The following is a 17,099-nucleotide window of genomic DNA, read 5'->3' on the forward strand; positions in this document are numbered from 1 at the left end:
TCTAATACTTTTGTGAGGTTAAGATGATGGGAAGTGTTTTTTGAAGAGATGAGTTTTGATTTCTTTTCGGAATGCTTTAATGTCTATTGATTTGGTCAGTAGATTGGTGATGGTAGTATCGATCTTTGCTGCCTGTGTCGCTAAAAGGCTGTCATATAGTTTCTTTCGTCGTGTTCCTTTGAGAGGGGGGTGAGTGAATAGGCTCTGGGTTCTCCTTAATCTGTGTGAGAGGTTACGGTGTAGTCTGTTGTTTAGGTAGCTGGGTGCTGTTCCATGTATTACTTTGTATAGTAGACAGTAGAATTTGAACTGGGCTATATTTTGAGCCTATTTTATAAAGGAAACGAAGTAAGTGGGTATATATCAGAGCCCATGTCTGTTAAAGAATACTACACACTTAAACGTGTTTTGACAGCCATTTACTGTGTCCCACAGCTATGTGTCCCACTCACGCTCTGCCCAGGTGTATGCCCACCACTGCATTTAGGTGCCATGTTTTAGAATAGTGTGGGGTCAGGACTGTTTTTTAATGCTATAATTACAAAGAAGAAATATTTGCATTAAGATTTAAGATTGCAAGGAGGTTTATTTTCTAACCAATGATTGATGTTACCCTATTGAACAGGCATATATCATTTGATCTGCCATTGAAGGGATTCTGAGATCTTTTTTTCCTCCTTTTGATAAAAAATATTCACAGTCAGAATTTAAGATTGGATATCACTGATATATCAATGATTTTTTTTATATCAGTTTGATATAAATATTATTGATATTTGGGACATTGGCTTTCCCCATTTTTGTTGGTGATTTTTTAACTAGTGTACGTGTGTATGTAGGTTTTTCTGGTTTTTGCTTTTCTTTGGCTTAGAATAGCGTCTAGCCAGGACACTGACCCTTAAGCCTGCACATGCCGATATTCTCGTTATTTATGTACGTTTTTGAAGCCTATGTTGGCAGCCACTTTTCAGAATTACCCTGTTATATGACTTCAGAGGGCAAAATCACCTTTTAAATATGCTAAAAAAAAAAAAATGTTCTCACTCTTAAGAACCTGCCACCTCTCTTCTTCATTCATTTTGAATATTTATTATTAACCTTTCCCCCCAAAAAAAAAAATCCCAAATAGAAAACCAAAACAAAAAGAATTAAATAAATTGACCTGCCAAGTCATCTTTTCCTCTGTACACAATAACAAACATCCAGTTACAACTGGTCTTTCCAAGTGCCAAGAGAGAGCTGGTAATCGAGCTCGTGTGTTTAAAAGAAACATGACAACAGCCTCAATAGGAAAAGCAAAGTGAGCCCTGCTTTACAGAGAGAGCAACTGTACAACCACATCTGGAATTCAATTGTAACTCTTATGGTACATAACCTGAGTGATACATGCACAACCAAAGTGCAATCTTGGCTAACACAGTCTAATTTGTGCCCTGGAAAATATTCCATAACGATGCATATTAGCAAATCCTGCACTTCTTTGTACGGTATGACCTATGTAGCCAGACATGTTCATACACTGAAGCCAAATGACATTTGTGTCCTGTATGGCACTCAGAATTGCAGGAAATGAATGGCTAAACAATTAGGAAACGTGCTTCTCTCTTTTTTTCTTAAGGGAAGAGACGTGACTTGAAATTTCCTGTATCCTAAAGCAATGTTTCTACTCGAGGAAACTGGACCTAACACTCAGAGCTATGATGGCCACACAAGAAGGATCCACTACACACTGACTGTCTTTGCCAACAGCCCTCTTGAAACAGGATTCCCCAACCTTTATTGGAGTAAATCAAAACTGAAAATAAAGCTTTTAGTTTAAAAAGACAACCCCCCACCACACACACAATACAAACTGCAGTTACAATATTAGTGGCCATCTCTTAACTAGGTAACTCTTCCTCTTGTCCATTTCTGTACAGTATAATAATGTTGCACAGTTTATGCCAACCCCTTCCTGCCATCTTCCAAGTTTATTCAGTTCTTGATATACCATCTATCAAGGGATGTCTAGACGGTTTACAATACTAATTAGCATTAGGAATAAATGAATTAAGATAAAATAATTAGGGGATAGACTAAACTATGAGAATAACAGCAACAAAAGAAAGGGGGGGAGGGAAAGTGAAAATACATCAAGATAGAAACTAAAATTAACAAGAGGCAGGGAAGATGTAGGGGAAGTACAATGGGGAGGGGGTTGCTTCAGAGAAGCGTTTGTTGTTCTCTGCCATGGAGCAACAGAAGGCAGGAGAGAGCAAGGGGCATCGGAGAGAGGTAGCTCCTCCCACCCAGACATCATCCACTGGAGTTCCTCCTTAAAAGAGGAAGGGCCAAAGGCGCTCAGCCATTTGATGCACATCACAGGCGAGCGTTAAAGGTTTTTAAATTAGGAAGAAGGGAAAAGCCAACAGTCGACCGAGAGAGAGAGTCGATGGTTTGAGAACTGGTATACCTGGAGGATACCGTGCAGGAAGATAGAAGGGAAGACTCACTGGATCACAGGCAAGACAGATCGAAAGGGACACAAGAGGGAAGGAAATGCAAGAAAGGAAACTCAAGTATATGTACATGAACGCAAGGAGCCTAAGGAATAAGATGGGTGAATTAGAAGCTATGGCACAAAAAGATAACATGGACATCATCAGCATCACAGAAACATGGTGGACTGAGGAAAACGTCTGGGACACTGTGCTACCGGGATACAAACTATACCGCAGAGAGTGGCTCAAAAAGGTGGGGGCATTGCCATATACGTCAAAGAGGGAATTGAATCTACTGGAGAGAACATGCCACAACAGATGGATAAGTTAAAGTCTCTATGGGTCAAAATTCCGGGAACAAATGGACTGGAAACGAAGATTGGCATCTAATACCGACCCCCAGGGCAGTCTGAAGAAATTGATGGAGAAATGATGGACGAGATTAAACGCAACTGCAAGGAGGCAACGCAGTTATCATGGGTGACTTCAACTATCTGGGGATAGACTGGAACCTAGGCATCTCCGGCTGCGCTAGGGAGGCCAAAGTTCCTGGATGCTGTAGGTGATTGCTTCCTGGAACAACTTGTCAAGGAAAATACAAGAGGAAATGAAATTCTGGGCTTAATTCTAAATGAATTGCGAGGACCAGCAAAAGGTGTAGAAGTAGAAGGGATGCTGGGAAACAGCGATCACAACATGATCCGCTTCGACCTGGATGCAGGGGCGAAGCATCGGTCCAGAACGACGGCCACGGCACTGAACTTCCAAAAAGGGAATTATGAAGAGATGAGACTCATGGTGCGGAAAAAGATTAAGAAGAGGATAAGCATTGTAAAAACGCTAGAGCAAACTTGGTCCCTTTTTAAGGACACAGTCACCGAGGCGCAAAATCTATATATACTGCATATCAACAAGGGATCCAAGAGGAAAAAGAACAAGGAACTGGCATAACTCACTGTAGAGGTGAAGGAAGCGATCAGAGACAAGAAAACTTAATTTAAGGAAAGGAAAAGGTCAAGAACAGATGAAAACTGGAATAAGCACAAACAACATCAACGCAGGTGCCATAAGGCGGTAAAAGGGGCCAAAAGAGACTACGAGGAAAAAATAGCCAAGGAGGCAAAAAACTTCAAACCGTTCTTTCGATATATTAAGGGGAAACGACCCGCAAAGGAAGTGGTGGGATCGTTGGATGACCATGGAATAAAGGGAGTGCTAAAGGAGGACAAAGCAATCGCCGACAAACTAAACACATTTTTTGCGTCTGTATTTATCGAAGAGGATATACACAGCATATCGAAACCCATCAGGCTATATGCTGGAAACGAAGATGGGAAACTGACAGGGTTGATGGTCAGTCTAGAAGAGGCATGAAGGCAGATAGATAGGCTTAAGAGCGATAAATCCCCGGGACCGGATGGCATCCATCCGAGGGTCATAAAGGAACTGAAAGGGACTATAGCTGAACTGTTTCAACTAATAGCCAATCAATCGATCAAATCAGGAAAGATCCCGGAAGACTGGAAGATGGCGAATGTTATGCCAATTTTCAAAAAAAGGTTTGAGGGGAAATCTGGGAAACTACAGACCAGTGAGTCTGACCTCGGTACCAGGAAAGATGGTAGAGGCGCTGATAAAGGTCTGCATCATTCATCACCTTGATGGACACTGTCTGATGAGGACCAGCCAGCAAGATTTCAGCAAAGGCAGATCTTGTTTGACAAACTTGCTGCACTTCTTCGAGGGAGTAAACAGGCAGATAGACAAGGGCGACCCAGTCGACATTGTATATCTGGATTTTCAGAAGGCGTTTGACAAGGTTCCATGGAATCGAGGGTGAAATACTCACGTGGATTAAAAACTGGCTAGAGCATAGGAAACAGAGAGTGGGGGTAAATGGACAATACTCGGACTGGAAGAGCGTCATCAGTGGGGTGCTGTAGGGCTCGGTGCTTGGACCCATGCATTGATACGATGAGTGAGGTGATTAAATCTGCGGATGATTCAAAGTTATTCAGAGTAGTGAAGATCTGCAACATGACATAATCAAGCTCAAGAAATGGGCATCGACATAGCAAATGAGGTTCAACGTGGACAAGTGTAAAGTGGTGCATGTCGGTAACAAAAATCTCATGCACGACTACAGGATGTCCAGTACGGTACTTGGAGAGGCCTCCCAGAAAAGAGACTTGGGAGTTATGATCCACAAATCGATGAAGCCGTCCGTGCAATGCGCGGCAGCAGCAAAAAGGGCAAACAGAATGCTAGGAATGATTAAGAAGGGGATCATGAACAGATTGGAGAAGGTTATCATGCCACTGTACCGGGCCATGGTGTGCCCTCACCTGGAGTATTGCGTCCAGCACTGCTCACCATACATAAAGAAGGACACAGTACTACTCGAAAGAGTCCAGAGAAGAACGAGTAAAATGGTTAGGGGGCTGGAGGAGTTGCCGTACAGTGAGAGATTGGAGAAACTGGGCCTCTTCTCCCTTGAAAAGAGGAGACTGAGAGGGGACATGATCAAAACATTCAAAAATACTGAAGGGAATATACTTAGCAGATAGAGACATTGTTCACCCTCTCCAACGTAGGGAGAACGAGAGGGCACTCTCTAAAGTTGAAAGGGGATAGATTCCGTACAAACGTAAGGAAGTTCTTCTTCACTCAGGGAGTTGTAGAAAACTGGAATGCTCTTCCGGAGTCTGTTATAGGGGAAACACCCTCCAGGGATTCAAGACAAAGTTGGACAAGTTCCTGCTAAACTGGAACGTACGCAGGTGAGGCTGGACTCATTTAGAGCACTGGTCTTTGACCTGGGAGCCGCCGCGTGAGCAGACTGCTGGGCACGATGGACCACTGGTCTGACCCAGCAGCGGCAATTCTTATGTTCTTATGAGGTATAGGTTTAAAGGGAAGAGTTCTTATTTTATGTCTGGTAAGAGTCTTTAAAAAGAAAGGTTTTTAATTTGGATTTAAATTTGTCCAGAGAGGTTTCTGATCTTATGTCTAATGGGAGGGCGTTCCAAAGAGTGGGGGCAGTTACCCAAATAAACCCACATCTCACAGCATTTTTTAAGGAGGTTCCTCCTGTGTAGGCCAATGCTTTTTGGGGCAGGATACCATGACCTGCTGGATCTGTAACTGGCACTAAATCATCCCCTCTGTCCCCGTACTAAAATGTTTGCAGAACTGACCATCTTTTAGTTTGTCACCAAATAAAAAGCTTTAAAATGGATTCAGAATAAAATGGCTTATCTGGACTGCATTTTAGACTCGGTTGAAACAATTTGTGAATGTGCCGCGAAGTAACATGTGAATACAGAAGTTGATTAGAGGAGCAATGAGGAAAAGTAATGGCGGGGGAGAGAAGAGAGCTTATTGGGTTTAAGATCAGGTTGTGATTGGTTTGTGGCTTATAACTTTACTTGATGTGTTATGTATTTGATGTTGTTTTTATGACCCAACTGCCTTGATATTTAATTTACAAAACTATTTATAAATTAAATAAAAATAAAATAGATGACTCAGAATTAACTCAGATATTAAACCTAATCTGGGAAACTGCTCTCAGCCAAAACAAAAGCATAAGTTACTCCAGTTTGGAACCACATTATCTGCTCTCACGTGGATCCTTACAAGAGAGGATCTGCCATGGATGCAGAGAGTTACTAATCAGACTTTACCAGATTAAAGAGATCTCTCCAAGTGTGTGAAGGCGGCAATGTGCAAAGCACACCAGCTGTGACCTTGTGCGTCAGACTGGGTCAAGGTTAGATGCATCACCAACATAAAATGCCTTCCCTCACATCAGGCTGGAATGGCTGACTGCCGTTGCAAAACTGCAGAATGCATAGCCATGCAAGTGGTCGTGTGGCTAATGTAGTGTCCCAGACGAAGGCACATATTTGAACTTTATTTGTAAATTTTTCCCCGGCACAGAAATATCATTTGTCTCTTTATTTGAGCTGACACACTTCATTCTAGTGCATTTACACATCTCTCCTCTCATCATTAGGATGAAACAGAACTACTATTTCAGCTTTCCAAATCATACTAAAAATAATGTTTCAAGGAACATCTCCTTATAATCCAAGCACCAAATAGTGCTGAATGTGAATGAGCTGAAGGGCTGAACTTACCCTGGATATTCAATGCTGAAAAGAGGAGACTGAGGGGTTACATGATCGAAACATTCAAGATAATGAAGGGAATAGACTTAGTAGATAAAGACAGGTTGTTCATCCTCTCAAGTTAGAGAGAATGAGAGGGCACTCTCTAAAGTTAAAAGGGGATAGATTCTGTACAAACGTAAGGAAGTTCTCCTTCACCCAGAGAGTGGTAGAAAACTGGAACGCTCTTCCGGAGGCTGTTATAGAGGAAAACACCCTCCAGGGATTCAAGACAAAGTTAGACAAGTTCCTGCTGAACCGGAACGTATGCAGGTAAGGCTAGACTCAATTAGGGCACTGGGAGTGGCCCTATATCGAACAACCTAATGCAGGAGTGTCAAAGTCCCTCCTCGAGGGCCGCAATCCAGTTGGGTTATCAGGATTTCCCCAATGAATATGCATGAGATCTATTAGCATACAATGAAAGTAGTGCATGCAAATAGATCTCATGCATATTCTAAACTAAACTAAACCTTAAGTTTATATACCGCATCCTCTTCACAGAAGTTGAAACTCGGCACGGTTTACAAGAACTTAAAAATATAAGAAGAGAAAGGGAAATCCTGAAAACCCAACTGGATTGCGGCCCTTGAGAAGGGACTTTGACACCCCTGGCCTAATGGAAGCAGCACAGTTCCTGCAGAACATGGGCTAGAAGGAAGAGGTGAGATGAGTTTCACACTGCAGTTAGAATGGGACCCAGAGGTTTACCGCAAATTAAAATGACTTGATACACAGTAGAAATAGTCACTATAGGGAAAACAAAGCACCGAGAAAAGCTGGCTAGCAGAACTGGAAAGGTGTACTTTATGAAGTACGAACGTTTCTAACGACATTCTTTACACCGAGTCTAAGTTAATTATATATTCATACACACACATGTGCGTGAGTGACTGTAGAGACACAGTGTGGCCTTGAAAAAACCCCCAGAATGAGTGTATGCATATTCTCCTTGCTAATCTCCATCCATGTGCTTTGTTTCAAACTTACAGAGTACAGGCACTGCATGGCATGGGAAACGCATGAGCTTATGTGGTCTCAGAAGTGGGAAGAGCTCCCATCTTACTGGATCTGATACAGTCAATATATGTCCCTGTACCAAGTGGCTTACTAGGCAATTTTGAAAGTCAGGCACGCAAGCTAAAAAGACAAAGCATTCACCAATACTTTCTATAAAAAAAAAAAAATCCCCAAACATCTAAAGAAAATTACAGCACTGCTAACACTCATCGTGACTCAGGCAGTAACATGCATTCCTGTATCAACTAAACATTTGACTTTAGATACAAGTATTTTGATCTGTGAATTCAAACTGAAGAAACTGGTCCCAAGACGTTAGTTTTGAAGTTTAGATTGCCTGAGTTTCTAGAGAAAGAAGAGGGGGGGAAAAAAGTAATGCACAGGAGTGGTCACCTGGCACACTGAACTTAACCGCTTCCAGAAATTACCAGCAAAGCAGTCTGAAGAATTCTTAATACCATCTGCTGTTTGCAATTGGAAATTATTTCACAGGGCAAAGCAGACACCAATTCATTTTACATTTTAGTTTTATTAAAATTTGTATCTCACTGTTTCTAAGAAGGACATTTGCGCTATACTGAATGATCCGATTCCGAACCTTTTAATATGCACCTTGTTTTCATGAATGGCTATGGATAAACGTACCCTTGATAGCGAGTACAAGTGATGAAGAACAGCACTATAATGCTGACATGTTTAGACCTGTTTACTTGAGACTATAATCTGATTGTCGGTAAGAGGCTGGTTTTACCGCAGCACGTCACTAATGCAGATGGTAGACTTGAAGCTTAGTGGAGAAAACTCACACAAGACTTTGGTTGTCAGGCTTGTTTTCCAAGCAATTAGAAAATTATTTTCATGCTTTGCTCGGGTGGTTAACGCATACAAAAACTGCTGCAGAGGAGGTACCAGTGTTCTGGTTAATTAGGCTAGCCCTCTGTTGAAGAATCTTATTATTTCCCAAAACAGAGGTTGCTAATGGGATTTCCCAAACACCTTCAGGGTGTGGCTGCTTTTTTTCTTAACTTTTAGAGGTATTTTATTAGAAGCTCAATTGTACACTGTTTGCATAACTAATAAATTTGAAAGCGTTCTTGCTGAAAAACATCACTCTACTAATTCATTCCATAGAGTATAGAGCCCTGTCCAAACTTATTGTGTATTTTTTTAGATCATTGACATATAGGGCTCCTTTTACTAAGGTGCCCTAGCGTTTATAGCGCACACACAAAATTACCGCAGGGTATGCTTCAAGAATAACGCCAGCTCAATGCTGGCGTTAAGGTCTAGCGCGCGGGGCAGTTTAGCACGCGCTATTCTGCGCGTTAAGGCCCTAAAGCACCTTAGCAAAAGAAGCCCATAGTATTTCAGAATAAAATTCTTAAGTTATATATTGAGTCACTTCTCATTTTAATTTAAGCCATTTTGTGATGCTCACTGGGAACTCTCTTCCATACGTCACGTGCATATTCTCAGCTGAAATTATATGTACTGGCTTTGCCGTATATGTTTGAAATGAGAAAGTGGCTGTATTTCTTATAATCAATATTCTTCTCCTGTATATTAACTGTGATCTGTACAACTAGATGGTCTCATGTTTTAGTTAATTTCTGTATATTTGTGTATTTTGTTTTTTTATCTTGAAAAATTAATAAAATATTGGAACAGAAGTTCAAGTCAACATTACAAAGAAAAGGCAACATACATCAAACAAGATTACGTATCTTCAGTAATAGAACTATCCCAACATTATCTTAGGATAATACCCTTCTTGATTATGCCTAGCATTCTATTTGCTTTCTTAGCGGCTGCTGACAATGAAGCCGACGGCACAGAGCGCAGCGGCCGCTAAGAAAGCAAATAGAATGCTAGGCATAATCAAGAAGGGTATTACAACAAGGACGAAAGAAGTTATCCTGCCATTGTATCGGGCGATGGTGTGCCCGCATCTGGAATACTGCGTCCAATATTGGTCTCCGTACCTTAGGAAGGATATGGCGTTATTCGAGAGGGTTCAGAGGAGAGCGACACGCTTGATAAATGGGATGGAAAACCTCTCATACGCTGAGAGATTGGAAAAACTGGGTCTCTTTTCCCTGGAGAAGAGGAGACTAAGAGGGGATATGATAGAGACTTATAAGATCATGAAGGGCATAGAGAGAGTAGAGAGGGACAGATTCTTCAAACTTTCGAAAAATAAAAGAACAAGAGGACACTTGGAAAAGTTGAAAGGGGACAGATTTAAAACGAATGCTAGGAAGTTCTTCTTTACCCAACGAGTGGTGGACACCTGGAATGCGCTTCCAGAGGGCGTAATAGGGCAGAGTACAGTACAGGGGTTTAAGAAAGGATTGGACAATTTCCTGCTGGAAAAGGGGATTGAGGGGTATAAATAGAGGATTACTGCACAGGTCCTGGACCTGTTGGGCCGCCGCGTGAGCGGACTGCTGGGTATGATGGACCTCAGGTCTGACCCAGCAGAGGCATTGCTTATGTTCTTATGTTTCCAAACTCCAGAGTCAGGAAGAACCGAGTCTGCCTTAGCTTATCCTTCATGACTTAACTAGCCTCTCTCATAAATGCCAAGGCTCATTAGCTTAAAAACTGGCCATGAGGCACGCAGGTAAAATTATTCAAAACCAGCCAACAGCAGGATGCTGTGATGCCCGTGAATGCTGCTTGTTTTTTCTCTCATTCTTTCTCTATTTAATATTTAGAACACCATCCTTTCTTTACGTTTTTTGATTACATACCTCATATTAAAAAAAAAAAAAAAAAAAAAAAAAAAAGCTCCAGCCAGGCATGTTAAAACATATAAAAACAGTTCATTCTTCATTTAACTTTCATCCCACCCTACAACTCTAATTCTTCACCATTCCAAGGAAAAATTACCTAAACCTATGGCTAATAAAACTGTCTTTAGACTTAAAAAAAAAGATCCATAACAAAGTTGACATAATTCTAACAAGAATAATATTCTTTGCCAAATCCTCTGAATGGGCATTCTTGTCATGATTACAAGGAGTTAAAGAATCTGCACACCAAATCCTTCCACTAACAAGAGGTACGAGCAACTGGAATTTTGGTTAACTACAATTCAGTACCAGAGGGGAAGGGAGGTGGGGGGGGGGGTGCAACAAGTCATGATTCCAGTTCTGTATGTATTTATTCACTAACTCAGGAGAACAGTAACAGCACACAGACTGTCACCAACTCTGATAAACAGTGATTCCCGGAACAGCCCAGAGGCAGAGAAAATACCATACTCTAAGCAAAAAAAATAATCTTGCCACTCTCCACCCACACAGCAGAAAGTGTGATTTAACTTTCCCATCTTGCTCTTAAGCTACTCAAAGCCAAACAGTCGGCTCCCATTTCTAACATATTTTAGTAGGGAAAATACCCAATATTTCCAAGTTTCCAAGTTTTATTTACATTTGATATACCGCATTGGTAATAACATCTATGCGGTTTACATATTAAAATAAAATTATAAAAATGCAATGAAAATTAGAAATATAATCTATAAAAGAAAAAAAGAAATTTAAAAATTTGTTGCTTGTGTTAGTCCATTACGATGAGAATACAACTAGAGCTCAAGGCAGCCATTTCCTATGAGCGATCTGCAGGGGGCAGGAGCGTGGGAATATTGTTCCTGCCCCGAAAATCCGCTAGACCACTGTTCTTCAACCCCCGGTTGGCAGGAAATTTCTGCCGGTCCGCACAGGGCCGGCAAGATTAAAATGACCATAGGTCCGTTTTCAGACCTCCTGTCCTATTGTCCCCACACACAGCTTCGGGACAGCGTCCCGAAGCTGTGCTCGGGGACAACAGAACAGGCGATCATTTCCTGTCCCTCCCTCCTTCCTTTCCCCGGGTCCCCTTCTCTTACCGCCCTGCTGCTACTGCTAAAACCGACAGGAAGTCTTCTTTCCAATGTCAATTCTGACGTCGGAGAGGACGTTCTGTGCCAGCCAATCGCTGCCTGGCTGGCCCAGAACTTCCTCTCCGACGTCAGAATTGACGTCGGAAAGAAGACTTCCTGTCTGCTTTAGCAGCAGTGGCAGGGCAGTAAGAGCAGGGGAAAAGAAGGAGGGAGGTTTTATTTTTGCGGGGCAGGGAGGGAAGGTGGTAGGCAGGCAAGCAGGCTGGCTTTGGCCAGGGAGGGAGGGAGAGAGGTAGACAGGCAGATGGGCTGGCTTCGGGGGTGGGGGTGGGACAAAGTGTGGAAGCCAGTGAGAGGGACATAGGAAGGATGCACTGGGGGCACTATAGACACGGGAAGGATGCACTGGGGGCACTAAAGACAGGAAGGGGCACTAAGGACATGGGAAGGATGCACTGGGGGAACTAAAGACATGGGAAGAAGGCACTGGGGCACTAAAGACAGGAAGGGGCACTAAGGACATGGGAAGGAGGCACTGGGGGCACTAAGGACATAGGAAGGAAAGAGGGAGGAAATAGAAAGGGAGAAAGGGACAATTCTTGGGCCTGAGTGCAGAAAGAAAGAAATGAAAGAAAGGATACACAGACAGAAGGAAACGCAACCAGAGACTCATGAAATCACCAGACAGAAAAGGTAGGACAAATGATTTTATTTTCAATTTAGTGATCAAAACGTGTCAGTTTTGAGAATTTATATCTGCTGTTTATATTTTGCACTATATTTGTCTACTTTTCTATAGTTACTGAGGTGACCGAGCTCGTGGAGATGGGGCGGAAACAGGGTTTTTTAATTTTAGTCCTAGTAGTTTGCCGGTCCACAAAATAATTCTTTTATTTCTGCCGCTCCACGGGTGTAAAAAGGTTGAAAAACACTGCGCTAGACTACCAGGTAAAGCTAAAAGATGTGTGTGTGTGGGGGGGAGCTTACAGGGCTTAAAATAGCCCAAAAAATTAAAATGGGTTTTTTTGTTTTAAAATCGCGAATAACCGAATCTGCGAATGCTGAAACCACAGATTTGGAGGGGGAAGTGTATAACTAGCCATCCAGAAAAGTAACATAGCAGATGATAGCAGTTAAAGACCTGGGAACTCGAACAGCAGAGAATACTGGAAAGCTGAAGATTTCTGAGCCCCCCCCCCCACCCAACACACAGATTTTCACTAACATACAACTATCCTGCAATTTCCCTGGATGATGGTATATACATTTGATTCACAGTTGAGGCTGCCATCCATTCATAGTATAAATATTTTTTGTTTCCAAACAGAGTTAGCCTTCCTGACTACTACTAGCAATACACCAGTCTTTGGGATAAATAAGTTGCTTGATCTTTCCCTGCGATACGCTGGCAGGCATTGCTAGCTCTGAGGACCTGCATGTTATTAACTATACGGTAGTTATTGCTGGCAGAGGTGACTGAGGACATCAATTCTCAAGTTACAAGACACGAACTCTCTCTATGAAAAAAACAAACCACAGTAGGGGACCCCGAAAAGTACACAGCCCTTCAGAACTTTGTTGTGGATTGCTTTGCTCAGCAACAGAGTCAGTGCTGGGGGGGGGGTGTAAGCTGGGCAGCTGCCCTGGACCCCCAGAGCCTGCAAGAAGATGAAGGTGCCACCGCTAGCTGGCAGGCTTTGGGGGTCCCACCCTAATTTCTACCCTAGGCCTTAGCAAGAGGGTTACCATATGGCTCTAGAAATATGAGAACTGATTCAGACATACGGATTTTACTTTCATTAAAGCAATTGGAGTAAAACCAGATGTCTCAGCCCTCCTCCGTAATTCTAGATTTTTGAAATAACTAACCAGTACTGGTACATGGCTTCCAAGTTTTACGTGGCTAGACACGGTCACTTCCATTACAAAGGCACCAGAGAATGTTCAGCTGATAAGATTAGCAGACGACTAGATCTATCATTTTAAACAGAGAGGCTTGGTCATGTAATAGTGTGCCTGCTTTGGCTATAAAGATGTTTCTAGAGAAATCAAGAGGACAGGAAGAGAGACTTTTTCCATAAATTACTTTTTCACGTTCAATAGAGCTCTGCTGCTATCGGAGGTTATCCGATATTGAATTACAAGGCATTTCACTGTAAAACCTGCCCTGGAATTTAAATCTGAAATTTGCAACCTTGATCTCTGATCCCGTGAAATCTCAGAAACTAGGTGGCCTATGCTCAACTTCCATTTATTTCCTACAGCAAGGAAAGTGTCTCTTCCCCTGCAGTCATTTGTCAGCTTTTAAAACTACAAATGTCTGATGTCCTCCCCAGGCATCTAACTCCAGACAAAATATGGTACAGCTAGGTCTAGTCATTTCAAAAGTAGAAGGGAGAGGAAGACCACATATCCAGATGCAAACGCCAACAAATACAAATATTCTGAGTAATCTCAAACCTCTGTTCTATTGAATCACGGCTTAACCCCCCCTCCAAACACAATAGAAGCAGCTCAGAAGACCTAATGATATTTAAGACCTATGCACCTTTCCAAAGCATCTATAAAAAGCTTTATGCTTTTGCTCACTATTTTTTTTTCTAAAGTATATAATAATGCAATAGAGTTTTGAACTGAGGTGCAGTGTGCATGTTACTGCATGTGTACAGTGTTGCTCGCATATAGTTTGAACAACTTTGAAGACTACCTCCAATAGCTGTGTGAGGTGGTGTCAATAATACTGTTATCATTCCCGTTTCCTCTGCTCGTAACCTCTAAGTCGTCTTCAACTCAAACCTCTCATTTTCTACACAAATCCAACAGAATGCGAAAGGCTGTCGCTTCCATCTCTATGACATCTCCAAAATTTACCCCTTCCTCTCAGAGTACAGTATCCGGACCTTTTTTCCACACCCTTGTAACCTCATGCTTAGATTACTGCAATCTACTGCTAACAGGTATCCCCGCTGAACCGCCTCTCCCCACTACAATCTCTACAAACGCTGCTGCACGACTTATCTACTGCTAACCTTGCTACAATCAACTCACCCCCTCTCCTCAAATCACTTCACTGGCTCCCTATCTGCCTTTGCATACAGTTCAAAATCCTATTACTAACCTACAAATGTGTTCATTCTGCAGCCCCTCAGTATCTCTCCTCCTTTGCCTCTCCAAGAACTCTGTTCCTCAGAGAAGTTGCTTTTATCTGTACTCTCCTCCTCCAGTGCCAATTCCAGACTTTGTTCCTTTCAACTTGGAGCAAACTACACAAGTCCGTGCATCACTCCCTTTCCCTTGTTCAAAAGTAGGCTGAAAACCCATCTTTCTGAGATAGCCTTTAGCTCTTAACACTACTCCCCTCTGCTCACCACCCTAACCAGTAGCTTATCATCTCTGCTAACTGTATCCCCTAACAGTAGTAGTAGCAGCAGCAGCAGCAGCAATACAGTGAACCAAGATCCCGGTGAACTGAGTTCAGTTCCCGCCATGGCTCCTCGTGACCTTGGGCAAGTCACCTATCATCTATGGCCCCAGGTATAAAACTTAGATTGTGAGCCTACCAGGGACAGAAAAAGGGGAAAGGGAACGGGACTCGTATACTTTGTGGTTACATATTCAAAGTGGTTAAGTACCTGCGTAGGGTATCAGAACGTGGCATGCACTGAAAATCCAGTCTAGGCCAATTTAGCTAATGCACATTCTCTGTGGACATCCTGAAAACTTAACTGGTGATGGCATCTTCAGAACAGATTTAAGAACTTTGATCTACACCAAGAAGCATCAAATTAGTTCCCAGTCAATCTACTTACCAAAAATTTCTCCATTTTTGGCATACTCTGTCACAAGGTACAACATGTTTTCAGTCTCCATCACCTGTTGATGCAGAAGGTGAAACCAGCTATTAGTCTAACCAATAGAATCTTTCATCAGTTTCCCCTTCCCTCATACAACCTCCTTTTGAGAAGTCGCACATTTGAGTCAATACGCAGAACAATCTATTTCAGTGGTTTCCAACCCCAGCCAGTCGAGTTTTCAAGATATCCCTAAAGAATATGCATGAGAGAGATTTGCATACCTGTCACTTCCATTATATTCAAATCTCTCTCATGCATATTCATTAGGGATATCTTGAAAACCCAACTGTCTTGGAGTCCCCCAGGACAGGGTTGGGAACCACTGGTCTATTTTGAGCATGGGACACGTCAAGTGTACCAATCAGCCCTGGTAAACGCGAGCAGTGTCTGATAATTCTGAAGATGGAATGCATCAGGAGTCTAATGGGGATTACAGGAGAGCAGCATGATGAATTTTGAAATATGCTGCATAAGGGGTACTGTTTTCCATTAAGAAAAGGAAACTGAAACAGTAGGTCTATCAGAAGGGAAAGGAAGTACACATATTTCCTTCAAGTTTAAGGCAGGCATTTGCAAAAACACTGTTGACCAGAAAAGTCAAGGGGAGATTCTGCTTCTGCCAAGAGTTATGTTGTGACCTTGGGCAAGTCACCTTTAGATCAAGATTTTCCTCACTATCTTCCCATGGGAGATGTGCTTAGTATACCCAGCCCTTTTCCGTCTCTAAACTTGCAGTCAGGTGGGTGCAATGTAAATTTATAAAAGCACCTTAATTTAGGGCACTATAACTGTTCAAGAAACTCATACAGTCATATGAAAAAATTAGGACACCCCATGAAATATTCAGTTCTTTCTTAAGAAATGTTCACATATTGATGTCAAATCTTTTTTTTTATTTATCTTTGGAAAAAAAAGTGATGTAATTGTAGGTAAACAACAAAATCGTTTCTTGATTTACTCATGAAACAAAAGATATCCACAAATTAGGACACCCCCACATATCCTCCCACTTAAAGTGGCTCAAATCACACACAGGTATAGCACATCAGGTGCACATGATTAGAACATCATTACTCAGCATTTTGAAGGCGGTTTGCCCTACTTAAACCTCAGACATTTAGTTTGGTGTGCTCATGACTGCTGCGGTGAGAGTGAATACCATGATGAGATCAAAACAGCTGTCTGAGGCCTTCAGAAAGAAGATTGTAGTAGCTTATAAGCCTGGTAAGGAATTTAAAAAGATATCGAAAGAATTTGACATTAGCCACTCCACAGTCTGGAAAATAGTGTACAAGTGAAAGACTTTCCAAACAACTGCCAACATGCCCAGGTCTGGCCGTCCAAGCAAGTTGAGCCCCAGAGCAGATCGCAAGATGCCAAAGAAGTCTCCAAAAACCCTAAAATGTCATCACGGTACCAACAGCAGGCTCTTGCTACTGTTGATGTAAAAGTGCATGCTTCTACAATCAGAAAGAGACTGCAAGCACAAATTTAACTTGCATTAGAGGTGTGCAAGGAGGAAACTTTTGCTCTCCAGACTGAAGTTTGCCAGAGAGAACATAGGCAAACACCAGGACTTCAGCAATAGTGTTCAATGGATAGATGAGTCTAAAATTGAATTATTTGTACACCAGAAAAATAGGATATGTTTGGATATGTACATCAAATACAGCATTCCAGGAAAAGA

At 42.1% G+C, this 17,099-nt stretch overlaps 1 protein-coding gene across 1 annotated transcript in view; it reads right to left on the reverse strand.

Moving 5' to 3' along the window:
* Positions 1 to 17,099, reverse strand: part of SIK2 (salt inducible kinase 2) — a 160,990-nt gene that overhangs the window by 115,353 nt on the left and 28,538 nt on the right. The window contains exon 3 of the mRNA XM_033918190.1: positions 15,368 to 15,431. Within this exon, the coding sequence (XP_033774081.1) occupies positions 15,368 to 15,431 (64 nt within the window). The remainder of the gene's footprint in view (positions 1 to 15,367; positions 15,432 to 17,099) is intronic.

The sequence above is a fragment of the Geotrypetes seraphini genome, chromosome 13 (assembly GCF_902459505.1).
Source record: "Geotrypetes seraphini chromosome 13, aGeoSer1.1, whole genome shotgun sequence".
Lineage (NCBI taxonomy): Eukaryota > Metazoa > Chordata > Amphibia > Gymnophiona > Dermophiidae > Geotrypetes > Geotrypetes seraphini.